Raw genomic sequence first — 17281 nt, 5'->3', positions numbered from 1 at the left:
TGACTCACTACGGTTGGTAACTATATCATCTCTAAATAGGTTTTTACGGGTTTGAGCAATCGATTTCAAAAAGTTGAGAATATGTATTACTTTGGAAACGGCAAAAGCTTTTGCGGCATCCTGTATATGCCAAGATTAGTCAGCTCCGACAACTCTAATCCCGATATCTCATATCATATATTGCGCAAAAAAAAATTACATAAGTTTTATAAATCTACCATCTTGATTTGCTGAGGATCCCAGCAGGGGTAAGGAAGGTAGCAAAGTAAGAAACCCTTCTTGTGCTAGCGTCAGTATTTAGGTGTCTATTATATTAACGCAATAGGCTCAAAACAAGAAGTGGAAAATGGAAATGGTGCTAATCAATTGAGGCATGAGTCAATATTGTTTTGAAAGAGAGTGAACAGTTCTCGCTTTAATCCATCATCCATTGTACAAATGTTAACTTGATGCGGCTATGGAGGCCGTGGTTACAATTACGACGGCGGAGGGGGCTGGGTCGGGGAGCGCTTGTAGTTTTCTCCAAATTTGGTCATGTACTTTTTCACATATTCCGTGGTCTTCTTTTTCACGGAGTCTGAACATTTTAAGTCCTCGATCCTTGAGCAATGCTTCAATTCCTTGGTTAGAATATAGTGCGTCAACTGGAATTTAAAATTGAACAATTCGCATCAAAAGTGAAAATTGATTTTAAGAGCCAACGAACGCGTTCTTACCTTCTTGGCCAGGTGCTTGAAGTCGTCTTTGTTCTTAATGGCCCCTTTCTTGGTGCCGTCTTGTCTGAACGAGGTTAGGACTTTGACAATAACTCTGGACACTTCGCTTGTGAAACGCTCCTTGAACTTTTTAGCCACTTCCGAACTCGTATCGGCGGCCGCAGTTGTCGTCTTCTCTTTCAATTTGGCTGACACTTCGGCCAAGCGTTTGGCTCGCTCCAATTCACGATCACGGTCAGCCTCGGCTCGTTCCTCGACTTCTTGGGCCTCACGAATGGCATCCCGATTGGCTAGTCGCGCCTTGATCTCGGTGAAAGTCATTAGATCCACTTTGTCCTTCTCAGTTCGCTTCTGTAAGTATCGCAGGGAGTTAAAAACAACAACAATTTTCTCTGAAATATCAAGATATGTATTTCTTACCGGGATGAAGTGTTCCTGGACCAACCCGGCTTTGCGATGCCTTCCATGACGCTCCCGGCGACGTTTTCGCTCATATTCGCGCTTCTCTCGATCCCGTTCCCTCTTTTGGCGCCGCTCATGCCTACGCTCTTCTCGGCTTTTCTTCTTGGTGAGAAGCAATTCCTTCTCTTGAGCACTGAGATCCGAGGCGATGATTTCCAATTCGGTCGGGTTGTCTTGTTTCAAAGATCCTTCCTCTTCATCGTCATCGTCATCATCTTCGTCATCAGTGTCACCGTCCTCCTCCTTCGCCTCCATGGGTTCATCCGAGTCCGTGCTGGCGGTTTCCACCTCCATCAAAAGCGAGTCTATCTCTTCCACGCCATCTTCAACGGCAGCTATAATGGGAGGATCCCAACGGGTCTCTTTGGTTTGACAATTGTAGTAGTAAGTTCGACCTTCGGCACTTTTGGCTGCTTTCCATTTGGGAGGCAACCGGATCACAATCGAAGCACTCAAATATCCGTTTGAGTTGGTCAGCGTAGGGATGGTGGAAAATGAAGGCACTACAGTCGAAGAAGCTCTTTGAGAGTCCGTTTTCATTGACGGCTCGGGATGAGCCAGAGAGCAGGAATCCTCTTGGGCGAATTCAAGCTCTGTGGTGAGCGGGATGCTTCTATCATTGCTTAAGAAAGGGATTTGATCTGAACTCTCGGACGAGAGAAAAGGAATGGAATCCGAAGGCAATATTGGCTTCTGCTGTTGGTGATGCCACTGCCGGTGAATGCTACTCGTACTACTTTCACTACTACTGCTTTCATCTTCATCTGCCTCCTCATCCATCATGGACATCATCTTGGGTCCAGGTGGGAGTGGTGGAGGCGGAGGAGGATCCTCAGGGGGAAGGTCAATCTTTCTCAAGTCAATGACCGTCTCTGGCGGCTCTTCCGGCGGTATTGGCGGTGCCACTACTGCTGGTTCCTCATCGGGCGGCATGCCGTACAAATATGAGACCTCTACCACACCTGGAGGGTAATAGAAAGAAGGATTGGGCAGTGGGGGATCTCTCTCGCTAAATGCTTCCAGAGGTAGATGAGCCATCGTGGCGTAACCCCACGTCACTTCCACTTCCGGGTAAGGCGGAGGCATGGCTGCCCATTGTCCCGTATGGTCGAGGAAGTATTCCGGATATTGTGGAAACATCGGAGTCAGGGCCGCATTGAGTCTGAGGTAGTAGCATTTGTTCTCATGCTGTTTTTGAAGCAACACCCGACGTTCTTTCTCCCTGGTCTCCGTTTCAGCTCTTAATCGGAACAATTGTCGACGGTGAGCTCGGCTCAGGTTGTACTCGGAGCTATGCAAGTGAAGGAGTCCGGATTGGTCATCAAATCGCGAGATGCGGGTTTGTTCGCGACGGGTAGGGGACTCGGGTCGAACGGCCTGAATGCGATGGGGCCGTTCGTACGACGAGAAAGCCGGCGTGGGTTTACCTCTCGGATCTCGAGAAAAGGCGGCACCCGTACTGGATCTTGAATTAGCCGCCGATGTTGGGATTGCTTTCACTTGGGCGGCCTGATATTTGGCAGCAGCCTGATCCGCTTCTTCCTCGTGCTTAGCCCTCAATTTGTTTAATTCTTTCTTGGGGATCTTGAACATCTCTTTCAAACATTCCCAATCATCCAGGAGCGCTCTCGCCTTGGTCTGGATGGTTTGTATGAGTCGAGCACAGGCCTCAAAGTCCTGAACTTCGACGGAATCTTGTTCCAAAGTTTGCCTCGTTTCAGCTTCTGGCTTCTTGACTGGATCGATATCGTTGGCGGAGCTCTCATCCATGGCTTCGACGGTATCCTGAGGGATTGAATTCTGACCACTTTGCTGACAAATCGTCTCGACCATTTCCTCTACTTTTTGCTTCACTATCAAGGCTTCGAACGCCTCTTGGTCTGACTTTGACCGAGGTTCACTGTCTTCTTCTCCATCGACCAACATCCGTGTAACATCGTCACACTTGATTTCTTTTTCAAGATATGGATCCAGGGTGCTTTGGCCCCGCGACATGAACGTGAATGTGAGATCGATTAATTGATTGACTATGGGTTGAATAATTGCATTCGAATCGAGGTCCGGGGTAGGCTTCTCTTCCTTGTGGTCTTGGTTTACGTCGTATGAGGTAAAAGGAGTTGCGAACAAAGCTTTTGACTCCACTTTAGACTCAGGGGAGGACAAATTCACGCTCTCTTCGCCAGGTGTTGGTGGAGTGGATGAGCCAAGGTTGAAAACGCCCTCCTTGCTCGAAAGGGAACTACTAGAGCGAGTGGCTCTCGCCAATTCCTTGTTGAGAGATCGGGCCACTTTTGACGATTGGTTTTGGGCGTTCGGGCTGAAAATGTAATCATATTCATCTCTTCTTTAACATTCAAAACAAATGAATATAATCTAGCCCAAGAGCAAGAATAGCCCTACGACGAAGTCATTACTTTTGAATTGAATTCATTTTTATGAACTAAAATTTGGCATCGGAACCTAAATATTTGAATTACCTTGATGAGACTGAGGGAGTAGTAGTCTTGGGGCTAGGCGTGGTCTCGTTTATTGATGCTGCCGGTGTTCCCGAGGGTGATGGGGCGCGAGATGTGTTCGTCGAGGTTCCGTTTTCGCTCCCATCGTTTGATTTCCCTTGAACAGGCGTGGTCAAAGGGGTGGAGGGAGGAGTCGAGTGTTGCGGGGTCGAAGGCATTACATCTTGCTTGGACTTGGCAGTGGCCCAATGAGACACAACGTCCCACATTTTACTTTCGATTAGCATGGTCCTATGAGGTACACTTAACGAGTCCAACACATCCTCGATGGCCTCTTTTAGCTCGAGTTCTTTATGTGTCCATCCGAGCTCCGAGGCCCAACCTTGGAGTAACTTTAATCCATTGTAATCTAAGAATAGCCTTCGACAGGGTTTGTCGGCCTGTTGAATCAAATGTGCGATGGTCAATCGAGTATGGATATCCGTGGTCCGCACCATCAAACGACACAAATCCACCGTATGGGACTTGGTCCGGATTCCAGTTTGGTTGAGCCGCTCGACTTCCTCTTCGTGCTCCTCCTCTTCGTAGTTCTTGATTTTCCTTGGCGACCTCCGTTTCTTTCGTCGCTTTTTCTTGAGCTTCATCGGAATCTTCTCTTGCTCGTCCAAGAGAGGAACAAATTCCGTGTCATCACCCTCGAGCGGGATTTCAGGTGGAACCACCAATGGGGCTACCGAGGGAATGGCTGGTGGAGTAGGGACCGGTTTCTTGGTGATGGACGGAGGTTGGACCACGGGAGGGGTTGATTCTTCTTCCTCTGACGATGACGAAGAAGAAGAGGAAGACCAATAGTCCTCCTCTTCGTCCTCATCATCCTCTTCGTCCTCGTCGTCCTCATCATCGTCCTTGTCAGGTTCTCCTCCCAACCAGCCCCGACAATTGGCTGATCCACAAAAGCACTTTTGGGCCTCCTGTCCATATCGCTCATATTTATAATCGAAAGTGATCTCATCACCGGCGCTAATGTTTCTTTTTGTGAAGAAACCCACTCGTAATTCTCCGTTAACGGTCCACTAAAAGTACAAAAAATAGGAAGGTAAGTTGTTGAGAGTCGCCTAAAAACCATGGTATAAATCCACATGATATCGCTTCTTGTACCTTTTGAGTTTCGGCATTGGGATCACAGCTGTGGTTGATGAATCTTGAGATATTTCCTTTGCAAGTAGCATCAATGCAGTACTCGCCCGACAAGGCCATGAAGTAAAAGTGCTGGACATCATTTTTCGCGTACTTTTTGGCCCTTTTGCGGAACTGTCGCATATCCAAGACTTCGCCCACGTATTCCATGATGAATTCATCGCTATCAATAACAGAAATCATTAGGTCAGTTTGGCCACCAAGCTAACAACCAAGACCAAGATTTTAGGATTGAAGATTGGGAAAGAACTTCAACTCACCCGGAAATGTCGGCTTTGGCGCGGAGTCCAATGCCTTTCCAGTGGGTTTTGAATATCTCAACAGGAGAGTTGTCGCATTGCTGAAACTTTCGGTTTCCACAAAGTTTGCCTAAGGCGCATGATTTACTACACTCAATCATGAGTAAACGGTTCAAACAATCGTCGCCACAGCCTTTTCTCCCTTTAGCAATATCTTCCTTGGATAAAGTGCAATCACATTCCATGCCTTTCGATTGTTTGTTGAATTTCCTACAACAAGCAGAAAAACTTATGAGAACTCACTTTTTTTCCGAAGGAAGCCACATGGCCAATTCTCAATGCCTTACCTTTCACACAGGAATTGATTATCTCGGATTTGCGAAAAGCTCTTCAAGCGCTCTCTGATCTCTTTCTTCGTTTCAGGCAGAGCATTGATATCATTCACATCTTTGAAAGCGCCTTTTTTGGATTCCTTCGGATAAGCTCGAGTGGGTTTGATGGGCGAGCCGGTCTCATTGACAAAGGGGGATTTAGCACCCAACTTGTCCAGACATAAACGAGCCTCACGATTGCCCAAAGCAGTAAACGAAGGTCCCGTCAGAATGGAAGGGTTGATGGGCACCAAGGGTTCATCACTACTTTGATCGGTCTCATCCGGAACGGCGCGTTTCGAAGGCACCAGATCCTCCACCATTTGCGGTTTAGTCTTGGACCGCAGAGGACGCAGCAAACGACCGTTTTTCCGCCGAGGAGTGACCTCGGCGGAATCTAAACTCTCCTCCGGGTCATGGGCCCGCACAGGAGAGCGGGCTCCTTCCGAGGTCCCATTGATCACCTTAGCGGGTGAATGGGACTCCGAGCACTTTGTACTAGCAACAGGGGGTGGATCAGCGGGCGCTGAAGGCTGAGGCCGCGGGTGAGGCGGTCGTCCCGGACCTCGTTTGGGTCGGGTCAAAGCGTCGTCACTGCCGGGCCTCTCACCATCACAATGTTCCTTGGCTTCGGCCAAGAGTCGCGTCAAATTCGAACTACCCTTAGGCCGACCTCGAGGTCGAGCCACAGGCTGGACCCGACCGGGTGGTCGGACGGACTGCCTGAACCGCTGGCCAAGCCCAGGTCTTCTTCCAGCGGATCCTTTTCGTACAGCACATCCCGGGCCGGATTCAAACCGGGCGGAGGTTGCTCCAAGAGCCGCGTAATATTGGCAGGAATAACCGAGGGTCCGGACAACTCCGTGGGCTGAGGTGACGGAGCCCGAATGGGAGTCACGGCTGACTTGACGGGACTGGGCGTGACGGTGGGCCGAGCCAAGCCAGCGGTTCGAGGCGGTCGCCCGCGTTTTCGTTTGGGTACGGCTAACGTGGCCGGGGTCGACTCCAGCGCCGTGGAGCTGGCGGCGGGTGTCCCGGCTAGACTACGTCGCCCGCGGGTACGTACACTCCGGCGATTAGCCCCACGCGCACGTCCCCATCCACCACGTCCGCTGGGCAGCGGCTGAGCCTGGGGTGGGCTAGCCTGGTCCATGGGCGTGGGGCTGGGCGTGACCGGGGCTAAGGCGGGCTCGACGACCTCGGCCATAATGGGCAGAAGTGACCGGCAGGCGGGCGGGCTCAGATTGGCGTCGGTGTCCCGGCCCAAGAGGAGAGGACGGGCCCCGACTGGCCGGGATTCATGGTGCTCAATCAGGGTCCAAAAGAGACGGACAAAGAGGAAGAAAGGGGCTGGATTTGGGCCGGGGGTGTGACGCTGACGGCTATGACGGTCCCTCGCCCAAGCTGAGCCACGAGACGGGTAGATGAGCTAACCCAATTGTGAACACCGCACCCGTCCACACGGGCATTCGCTGTGGTGGGGGCTCGAGCCCGGATTCGGAGTTCCGAAGATGATGCTGGCGATCACTCTGATGGGACGGACGAGTCCAGACACGGGTCGGGGGATGCCAGCTTGTTCCTGGCCAGACCGGGCTTGATCCATCCACCTGAGGGGACCGACACTCATTCACGCACTCACGCACTCACGTTTGGGCCCTCACTCTTGTTCCCTCCCATCAATAATCCTGGATCCCATGTATCCCATATATCTCAATTCCAGCCTAGCTCAAGCCAGCAACGCTCAATCCGCCTCATCAGCTGCCCTCAAGCTGCACCAGACAGGCAGACAGGCCAAAGCAGAACATAGCTGGAAACATCAGGGCTGCCCAAGGGGGGGTGGAAATGTGCCAAAGCTAGACCCAAAAGCGCCAGATTCGCTGAAAAGGATATCATATGTATGTGGGCTTTATGTTTCAATGGGTAGAAACGGTAGAAAAACTTTTTCTTTCCTTCCAGTGGCGTCTGGTTTTTGAATCGGCCTGGCCTGATTTGAATGAGCTAAGCCCTCCACTCCTGGGTGGGGGTGGATTTCAAAAAGGCTCATGGAGCAATGAAGACAAGTACTGAGGATATTTTTGATATGGTGGATAAAAGTTGTGCTTTTTAAACTTCAGACACCAATCCAGAGCATATAGCCTGGTCAAAAACGCCAGGATGTTCAGGAAAAAGCTCCCAGCGCCAGATATAGAGACACTGCTCATGATAGGAAGAAGATGAGCTACCTCAGTGTCACCTTTTTTCACACTTTAAAGGAGTGGAGACGACTAAGGGGGTAGACCTTTGACTACTCGACCCTGGCGTCATGTCATGGAAGCGTGGACCATAGGAGCTCGGGCCAGAGCGTTTATTTATTGCCATAGCCATTACTAATAATGTCCAGCAAGATTATGATGGGAATTGACAGACTTTTCGAAATGGCTCAATTTTGCCCCGGCTTGGTCCACCCACTCTATTTATTACTGGCTCTCTCAGCAGGCGGCTAGTCCTTAATCCATTGGATCGTCTTAATATCAGGGATAAGAGGATTTTGGGATTTCATCTTGAAAAGACGGGGATATGTCGGAGACACTGCCTGGCCATGCTGGATGCGGCACAACCATGGTGACTAAATCTAGCCTTTTAGCTCTAAATTAAGCTTTTTTCTCAAGGAGTACGATGGAGGTTTGTTTACCGCTGTTTTTCGGAATATCGAGTCGACCGAGTAAAGCCTCATACATTCGAGTGTTAAAGCTGGATACTAGTTACCCATTGGCCCAAATTTGTCTGTGTTTTTCAATGTAGCAAGCCCTCGTGATGGGGGCCCGAACCAATGGTTGGCTGAGAAACAAATCAAACCATTATGCACGGACTTCTAAAAATATGGACTGCGAACGAGCTTGCAGGCAAATCGGCCTGCTCTTGGTCATAGCCACTCTGAGCCACTTTTCGAATTAAAGTAAGAAAATAAGAAACGTAGATCTCTTCAATGAACGGTAGGTCAATTTTATATCATTTACATGCAAATTCGATCGTTTCAAAGTTATGTTTTCAAAAGCTTAGGTAACCAAGAGCAGGCCGAAAATTCAAATTNCAAAGTTATGTTTTCAAAAGCTTAGGTAACCAAGAGCAGGCCGAAAATTCAAATTTTATGTAGTGTTTACTACATAACTTTGAACATGTCTCCTGAGCTACCTAAGCATGGGTTTGGGCTCAAACTTGGCTGAGTTCATCTATTTAACAAGATCTTGTAGTGTATATTTGGAATAAGATGAGCGGTTTAGGAGATAGGATATTTTTGCTTCCGTTTGCAGTCCATATCTCTAGAAGTCCGTGCATTATGATATGGTATTAATATGCTATTCGCAACTAACTTCATTCGACTTGACAAGGATATGATTTCATACCCTAATTCAACCTCCGTCACCGGAAACGCCACTATCCGCCCGAGGGGTACTTTTCTTGCATCAATATGCAACCAAACAAGTACCATGAACAGATCAAAGATGGAATAGTACAGGCCCTGAAACTGCCTTTTACTTGCTTAACTTGAAAATGGTATTTCAAATCTAGACAATCTTTCAATGGCTGGAACAACCATCACGATAATATTTCAATGGGGATGTAAAAAGTTTTGCACGAAAAAATACTACTAAGATTATTTAAGTCATTAAGAACATTCTGGGAGCCAAAATATGGCAAATCTATTGCAAAGAAAAGGATTGCTGAAGTTCCGTGGTCTACGTATCGTTACATAATGTAACCATTGTCTTTTGCACATTGCTCGCAATCAAGGCGAATCATTTGGGAGCAATAATGGTGGTGGGTACACACCATGGTGCCATTACCATTATATTTTAAATATGCGTGCATAGGTATCATAAATACAATTCATATTGTACAAGTAACAAGTAACTCAATCGAAGATGAATGGAAATGAAATTGCAGCAAGCCATTTGTGATTGGCCAATGTCACTTGACTTTCAATAGATTAAAATCATCTATTACTTAGATATATGAGAATAAACAAAATTAGCATTCATACGAATCAATTTAAAATAAAGTCTGAGAGGTAGATATTGAATAAGGCCGCATAACTGATTCTTATAAGTAGGGACGGGCAAATTGTGTAAAAAGAATGTCACTAAAGACCAATTTTTTACACATGAGCACTTTTCACCTTTATTTACACCTTATAACTTTTATTTTACACTTTTTGCATATTTGGCCTAAAACTGTTTTTTCGGTTGAAATCAGTACTTTCTTTACGTTGGAATTGGTTTCGCAGATTGAAATCAAAGGCTGCCGCTAAAATAGAGCTATGAAAAGTCGAATTTTGAACAATTGACGTCAATTATTAAGATCTGCAGGCCAAAAGTACTTCACTTTCGGTTGAAAAGCAGGTGAAAAGAGAAATGAAAACAGCCAGTTTCCAAAGGCTTGGTTAATTTGCACATTTTGCCCGTCCCTAATGATCGTGCCTAATCAGTATTTCAGACATCCATATTTTGATCCTTTCAAATCTAGTATACTTCACATTATGTCTGATATAATAGTGCTCTTGTGATCCTAGTCAAATAAACATACATTGCCAAGTCCTCACAATAATGTGTCCAGAGACTTCAAAAAATGCACAGGCTTGATGACCCAACACTACTCTCACCCCAACAGATAGCAAAGATCAAGAGAAGGCCGTGTGAAGGACCTGCCGTGAAGTCCAGCGCCATGAAGCCGAGGGCAATAATGAAAGAGCAAATGCTGACAGAGAAGCACCAAGAAAAGAAGGTTGAGCAATGCTGGAGAGAAATGAACTTGCAAAGGAGCAGCAATGTGGCGTTTAAGAGATGATTTGACCACAGACTTGACATTCATGCAAACAGACAAAATGAGAGGCACATTGCTGTGTACAAGTAGCTTTAGATTTGTTGAAATATCAACTCATCCAAGATGGGCCAAGACAATTGGCATTAAGCAATCTGATGGACGTGCTCTGAAATTGATTTAGATTGATGGTATGTGTCATGCGCATCAGCACTTGAAAATCTTGAACAATGTAGTATTCCCCAGGCTCAACAGGATGTTTGGCATTGTAAACTGAATTTGGACCCAAGATGATGCACCCAGCTATAGTTTGCACCTTGTTCAGGAACGTATAGCCAAGCACCTAGGACCAAATAATATTTGGTCTAAGACCAAAAGGCCCCTGTCCTTTTCAAACCTGAGGCCTGATTTTTAAAGCTCGTACCTCAGAGTTAGGGGGGGCTCGGACGTTAACCGGTATGAAAACACACAAGCAAAAGTGCTCAGCGGATGCTCATTCAGGGTAACGTCCAAGCCTTAACTCAGAGGTGCAAGTTTTCAAAAAACAATGATGTTTGATTTCCTTTGCTTTGAGGAGACTAAAAGTATTCCCAGTACGCCATAAATTAAAATCAAGCTGGCGAAAACCACTTTTTATGAACAAAAATGCTGCCTCTGATTTACTTTTTGCCCAAAATGGATCTTTACTTCTCTACTGGACAACTTATTTTGCACCTCTACGGTACAAATTTCATATTTGTCTTTCTTCTTGGACCCTGGCAGAAACGAAAAACTAATCCTTAGGGATTTCATCGATAAGTTGTTCACTCATGTAACTCGCAGTTCTCATCGCTGAAGATTTCAACTACCGAACAAAGATAACGGTTGCATTATGAAAAGCCTGGAAACAGGGTGCATCATTTCACAAAAAGTAAGGATTGTTGCATCACAATGAGAACCATGAACATAGATGCAGATGCAATATTTTGCCGGAACGTAACGAAATCGACTGTCACTGACTGGCAAATGTGCTATGTTGGGAAAATGACTCACTGAGACAATTTGGACCCGTTCTTCAATGGAAGTGGGTTGTTCACGGTCAAAGTCTAACAACTTTCAGTGGATACGAAACGTCGTAAGCCTACAACTTACGTGGAATCAACTTCAAGCGAGATTGTGAGGAAATGTTTCAGTTTAGTTGATGATTGGTCGGTGATTCTCGAGGGTAAGGGTTCTCTCAAGGAGCAATCTTAGCACCATTATTGTATTCAATCTAGTCTAATTCCAGCTTTCTCTTGCAATATGTCTGGCATGCAACAGGAGGAAACTATTCCTGTTCAAGAGGACCATTTCAATCCGCAAACTGAATCAACCACTGAGGAGCAAATCGTTGTGGAGAACAAACCGGATACTCATCGCAATCTTGAAGCCACAATCACCGGTATGACAACATTATTTTTCATGGTCTCATCCAGTCATTGAATTTCGATTGTTCCTTACATGCACAGAGAAAATGGCGAAGGTGTCCCAAGCTGTTCCCAAGAGTGATGTAGAGATAAAGCGCACTGGAATCGAAACTCTTGATACCATTCTCCAATTGAATCTCGTGATTCAGATCCTCTCCATCTTGAAGGGAATCCACGAACAAATTGTCAATCGGAAAGAAGACACTCTCCCGAGAATTTACATTCTTGTCCTCCAGAATGGACAAGTTGTTGCTTTTCATTTGCAAAGGATCGCCATCATCTCATGGAATGTCTCTCACGAGATTATGCCACAGTGTAAGTACCTTCATACTCCATCAAGCCCAGTATCTTGGTCATTTCAACCAGCCTTTTTCCCTATGATTTTAAAGTCATGTTCAAGCGAGTCACGGCGTTCGAGCATCAAACCGTGGAAAGCGCGAAAGCCTTGGATTCCAGGTTGGCTAAATTGATCCAGGATCTCGTAAAGTGGTATGAGTCCAATGTCTCCGAGGCCATTGCAACCCGCTCCCAGAAGTTCATGGATTTTGTTGAGAATGTGAAACCTGCTCAGTTGTACAAGCGGTTACCATGGGTCAAACAACAAGACTAGACTAACCGGTTTCAAGCCAGCCAATGTTTTCCTCCAGATCGGCGTGATTTGAAATAAACTAGTTTGACTAGCTATTTATTTGGAAAAATACAAGATTTATGGATTATCAAATAACCCAGTTTTGAGAGGCCGATTGTGAGTTCGATTGAGATTTGGGTTGCGGGAAATAAATTTCATAATCGATTGTAATTTTTGCTCAATAACGTGTCTTCGATTCAACTAGATTCTCGGTATTTAGAGCGATTCAATGGTTCAAATATCCAGAGCTAGTAACAAAACACAATCCTGTACGTCATGAAAATTCTTCTTGATTGATAAAGAATGCAACTATGCATGTTGTGAGGCTAGCCGAAATTTTATATGAATCAGGAAAGCTGTTACAGAACAAGGAAAACACACAGGGAGCTTCTCAACGCCCCTTTACTAAAAACTGGAAACTCTCCATTCACACATACGACAAATAAACATTCTTGACATCGACATGAGAGCTATAAAAGGATGTTTAGCTAGTAACCCGATAACATGTTATTTGGACCTTAATCAAAAAGTATCTTGTACAGTCCTGCGATTGTTGTAAAATGTCAAAAGCATTCCGTTTCAAATGCCTCATTCACACGGTCAAATCATCGTGGACTCCAAATCCATATGATCCAATGTTATTCCTACAAGACCTAATCAGCTGTTTCTCTTCGTAAAGACCAAAAACATTTGAAGGTTAAATGGCTTTGAACTAGGCTAGTGTAGAACAATCCATGTACTTGGTTTCGCGTCTGGTCGGTGCTCCAACCAGTGAACCCGAGAGGCGGATTTCGTTGAGCCGGTGGGTCGAGCCATTGCCAGAAGCTATCACTCAGTCCTTGGACAGCGTTATGGAGAGGGAGTGAACTGAAAAACACCTCCATTCCATTGACTCAGGCTAGAGGCTCCTTTCTGTTATTGTGTGACGTCAATGCGGGAGCCACGGCGACGAAGCTGACTTGTTAGTCGATCGAACTCCACTCTCGCTCCCTTCTCTCTTTCTTTCTTTCTTTCTCTTCCTGTTTTACCCTCTGTCGACTGAATTACGACTTAGTCTCAGAGATAAATAAGACCGAGGGAGACTTGACTTTTGAGATCTCTACCTACCTATTGGCAATCTTAGCTCCTTTTGACGATTTGGATTGATTCTATGGAACGAGAAGTGTCCCATTTCTCTAGTCACCGACTTCGCCACTATATTTTGGTTCGACCCCCTGATCGTTTGCCTTTGAGCTCTGGTGCCAATTGCTCCATCCACCACAGCAGCATCCCAATCCTTGTCAGACTTCCCTAGCAACACTTGAATCAGAAGATTGCCCGGTCGCCTTGAAACTCCCCATCATAGAAGCACTCCAAAACCAACAACAACTTCAGTAACTCACAGGTTTGCATTAGAAGCCAATTTTTTCCGGCCGATAAATTCATTTCACACATTTGGCATGGTACGTCAAAACGACAATCGTGTATTTGCTTGTAAATAAGTCGTCAAGAAATTGTCGTTGTGCACTAACACCACCAGCTTCAACTAAACTAGGAAGTGAGTCGATGAAGGTCGAATTTAGCTAGAGACTCCAACCCATGCATAATCTAGAGATGTGGACATTTTTCAGCTCAACTTCACGTTCATCCTCCATGTTCCAGGGGTAGAGTACCGTCTAGCAACTAGGCAAGCAAAACTAGCAGATTGTTCTTGATTCAGATTGATTTCCTTGGTTCAAAGTTCAAACCACCCAGGCCAAACAAACACCATTACCATGCCTGCCAAAGTGGATTTCATTTTGGGCGTCACTGCCACGGCCGCAGTGGTTGGAATGGCTGCCCAACGTAAAGATGGATCCCCTCAACATTCCACTGCAATCGCGCCTTGGCAAAGGCAACAACAGCAACAAAAGATACAGCAACGACCTGCTTTGGCAGTGGGTAGGTTCAATGGATCCAATGCCAGCTCGAATGTGGCATCCAAGCAACATCAAGATGCAATTCATCAAATGCACTTATGGAAATAGTTGCCAATTATTTTTCGGTTTTGAACATTCCCCATTCAACACTTTTTACTCTTAACACGCCCTGTTCACACATGCAGCACACCCTTGATGACACCCTTGGGAAAGGTCACGAATGGATAACTCGGAGGTTTTAAGAATGAACACCCGTTTTGTTGCATCGGATATGATCTGTTCCAAACTGTGCCAATCGTCTCATTTCGTTAACCGTAATTCAATGAAAAATGTTACCGACATTTTCCATTTTTCTACAAATTCTAAACCGTTTATGACGTTCAAAAACATATTTCGTTGCATTTACAATTTACACTCACGGGTTTGAATAAAAAGGTAACCTTTTACACATCTATTTTTGCCTTAGCATATTTCATAGGTTACCACACCATATGTCAGTCACATCTTGTCACATTTGGCGTTTTTGTTAAATGTAACAGACAGTACATTTGTAAAAACGTTAGGCAATACGATTCAAAGGTCATGAAGAAAAATCCCAGCGATTTTTCCCCTTCTTGCGCACGTGATTTGGACTCTTTAAAGCCCAATCTAATCACAGGACGTTAGAGCCTAGTGAAGTACCAGGTGCCCGGAAATATCTGCAACATTTTTGGGGAGTAAAACAGAAAGATGATTTGAGAGGAATTTTGTAAAATTGACCGCGCGATTTTCCACGATAGAAGAAATCCAAGAAGGAGTAGGATATTGCATAATACTTGAGAACATCGCGAAATAGTCTTCGGTGTATCTTTGGTGGCATGATGGCAACCAATGACCACGCGCAGAGGAAGCAAGGCCAAGAGAGTGCACACGGAGAAAGACAGAGAAACCAATTGTTGAAGCAGATGGGTCACAACTGAATGGTTGTTACGGTAAGGATTTTAATTGTACAGGCGCTGTCCTCAATCCGCTGGAGTTGCATTGTTCTATGGTTATTGATTCAGTTGCAATAGAAGACCATAAAGACCCATAATTACCCTTCATTGTTTTCTTTTCGACGGATCACGGGCGAGAAGAGCCGGGAACGTACGTGTGCCAGTGTATACATTTGGAAAATAATTGTTGCAGGGGAGATTAGGACCAAAGAATAGTTGTGGGTCGTTAAGGTGGAGGTCAATAAGGTTCATTCGCATCCACTACTCTTGAAAATATGTCCAATGTTGCGTGAGGCACGACCGTGGTAGCTCTCCTTGTTTCTAAAACGTTGTAAAAATGCATCTAATATCAATACATTTGCTCCAAAAGAGGGTTACACACACGTCTGAACATGAGAGAAACATTTCATCCTGATTTAGTATTTCATCTTATCATGTGTAGAATGCGGAGAGAGATATTTAACGGATAATACACCTTTTAATAACGATAAACAATTCAATTGAAGAGACATGGACAGGGAAATTACGTTTTTTTCCTACTCTTCACGTTCTTTGGCATTTTTAAGCTAAATCTAATCAAATTGTATTGATGGCACCAAGAAATAGCGGCAAAATGAACCAATTTTTATATTTACATTGATGAATAGGGGTCCCATTAAATATGCAAGATTTTTCCCTAAAATATGCACATAAAATATGCAAAAATTCTTTAAATATGCGCCGAAATAGCAAAAATATACATTTGATTTTGCAGGCTTTTCCCGTTTTATTTTCAATATTTCTTATTTGTCAGATTGTGGGAACATATCTTGTTAAACATAAATAGTAATTCTCTTCAATAATTTACCCGCAATAAGGAATGGTTTTGAGGGGTTTCAGTTCTTCCATTATTTTCTACCACCGGTGGTAAAACGATTGTCATGCGGAGTTTGAGCAACCTCAGCCAACTGGGACTAGTTTTCTTTGCTATTTTAGCACTACTATGGCCTGACACGGTGTTCAAGAAGCCCTATCAAGTTTTGATGGAAATTCCCAAACACATCTTGGTATTTTTCTACCTCAAAAAATCATAGGGAACAATTTTGATCTTATTGCTTTATGGAATTCCAGCCCACATAAAAAACTTACAAGCCTAAAAACACTATAAAAACTATTATTTTCAAAAACCTACTCAATCTGGATTAGGGGGATAATTAGTTAGCTCTAGAATTTAATTTATGATAATATCTATTTTACCATTACTTAGTTACATGGGATTTAGTGGTCCAAATTTCATCGTTTTTAGCCCCAAAATGCCCCGGTATGTTACTCAAATTTCCCAATGAACTAATGTCAATTTTCATTATCACGAAAATAAAAGATTATTTTTCTTGAATAATTTCAAATTAAGTTAAATTCTTATACAACCATATCTAAAACCCTCAAAAGAGCAGATTTTTGAAAAAATATTTTGAAATCGTCCAGAGGACATTTAGTTGGGCGGTCACTGAAAATTTAATAAATTTTAATGAAGTCTTAAGGAAGCTATTTTTGATCAGTTTCAACAAAGTGAACAAGAAACGTCAAAATCTTCAACATTGTTTGTTGTATGTATTGTCTTCAGAATTCAAGAGAATGCGTAACTAAGGGTGGCTTTACACTAGGATGGAAAACCGCGATTGAAAATTGAGGATGAAAGTAGGACTAGAGCTGGGACAAGTTTTTAGTGTTTGAGTCTTTTCGTTCGACTTGAGTACAGTGAAAGACCTGCTGGACTCAAGTCTTTTGCCGAGCTCGCCCCAGCACTAGTCCTACTTCAATCCTCAACCTGATTCAATCGTGGTTTTCCATCCTAGTGTAAAGCCGCCCTAAGTGTATATACACATAATGATTGTAAAACATATTTTCAAAGATTACGCTTTTAGTGCTTTAAGTGACATTATATGGCATTTTAGCTATTGTGAGACTATGCAAGAAAAAGTTTTTTTTTATTTTTGTGGCATTGAAAATTGATATTAGTACTTTGGGAAATTGAAGTAACATATACCCGGGGCATTTTGGGGCTAAAAACGATGAAATTTGGACCACTAAATCCCATGTAACTAAGTAAAATTAAAAT

The 17281-nt window shown here is 44.4% G+C and overlaps 2 protein-coding genes and 1 long non-coding RNA gene across 4 annotated transcripts; 2 read left to right on the top strand and 1 right to left on the bottom strand.

Annotated features, from left to right (window-relative positions):
* Positions 1-285: 285 nt before the first annotated feature.
* On the bottom strand, positions 286-6148 carry LOC131884850 (histone-lysine N-methyltransferase SETD2-like). Its single transcript, XM_059232743.1, has 7 exons — positions 5418-6148; positions 5092-5340; positions 4793-4994; positions 3656-4707; positions 1137-3495; positions 717-1067; positions 286-644 (listed from the first exon to the last, which is right to left on the bottom strand). The coding sequence occupies exons 1-7, from the start codon at positions 5762-5764 to the stop codon at positions 477-479; spliced, it is 4728 nt and encodes a 1575-aa protein (XP_059088726.1). The 5' UTR covers positions 5765-6148; the 3' UTR covers positions 286-476.
* Positions 6149-8465: 2317 nt separating this feature from the next.
* On the top strand, positions 8466-12367 carry LOC131885865 (uncharacterized). Of its 2 annotated transcripts, XR_009373876.1 has the most exons (5): positions 8466-8480; positions 8537-11442; positions 11538-11658; positions 11726-11998; positions 12073-12367. XR_009373876.1 is itself a non-coding variant. In XM_059234053.1 (4 exons), the coding sequence occupies exons 2-4, from the start codon at positions 11520-11522 to the stop codon at positions 12291-12293; spliced, it is 633 nt and encodes a 210-aa protein (XP_059090036.1). In that variant the 5' UTR covers positions 11003-11442; positions 11506-11519; the 3' UTR covers positions 12294-12367. The 2 variants fall into 2 exon arrangements, 1 of the variants encoding a protein (XP_059090036.1); XM_059234053.1 differs by lacking the exon at positions 8466-8480 and having other exon boundaries at positions 11003-11442; positions 11506-11658.
* Positions 12368-13013: 646 nt separating this feature from the next.
* Positions 13014-14663, top strand: LOC131885871 (uncharacterized). Its single transcript, XR_009373877.1, has 2 exons — positions 13014-13695; positions 14011-14663. It is a non-coding gene; the product is annotated as an uncharacterized LOC131885871 (long non-coding RNA).
* The last annotated feature ends 2618 nt before the right edge of the window (positions 14664-17281 follow it).

The sequence above is a fragment of the Tigriopus californicus genome, chromosome 8, assembly GCF_007210705.1.
Source record: "Tigriopus californicus strain San Diego chromosome 8, Tcal_SD_v2.1, whole genome shotgun sequence".
Taxonomy (NCBI): Eukaryota; Metazoa; Arthropoda; class Copepoda; order Harpacticoida; family Harpacticidae; genus Tigriopus; species Tigriopus californicus.
Note: the sequence above shows the minus strand (reverse complement) of the source record. Positions and strands in the feature narration are given on the sequence as shown.

Bases quoted from the DNA above. Each gene is read 5' to 3' on its own strand.
- LOC131885865 (XM_059234053.1), top strand. From the start codon at position 11,520: ATGTCTGGCATGCAACAGGAGGAAACTATTCCTGTTCAAGAGGACCAT. The intron at 11,659-11,725 runs GTATGACAACAT...TTACATGCACAG, and splicing joins TCTTGAAGCCACAATCACCG to AGAAAATGGCGAAGGTGTCC. The intron at 11,999-12,072 runs GTAAGTACCTTC...ATGATTTTAAAG, and splicing joins TCACGAGATTATGCCACAGT to TCATGTTCAAGCGAGTCACG.
- LOC131884850 (XM_059232743.1), bottom strand. From the start codon at position 5,764: ATGGTGGAGGATCTGGTGCCTTCGAAACGCGCCGTTCCGGATGAGACC. The intron at 4,995-5,091 runs GTGAGTTGAAGT...TGTTATTGATAG, and splicing joins GCCAAAGCCGACATTTCCGG to CGATGAATTCATCATGGAAT. The intron at 1,068-1,136 runs GTAAGAAATACA...CGATACTTACAG, and splicing joins TCCAGGAACACTTCATCCCG to AAGCGAACTGAGAAGGACAA.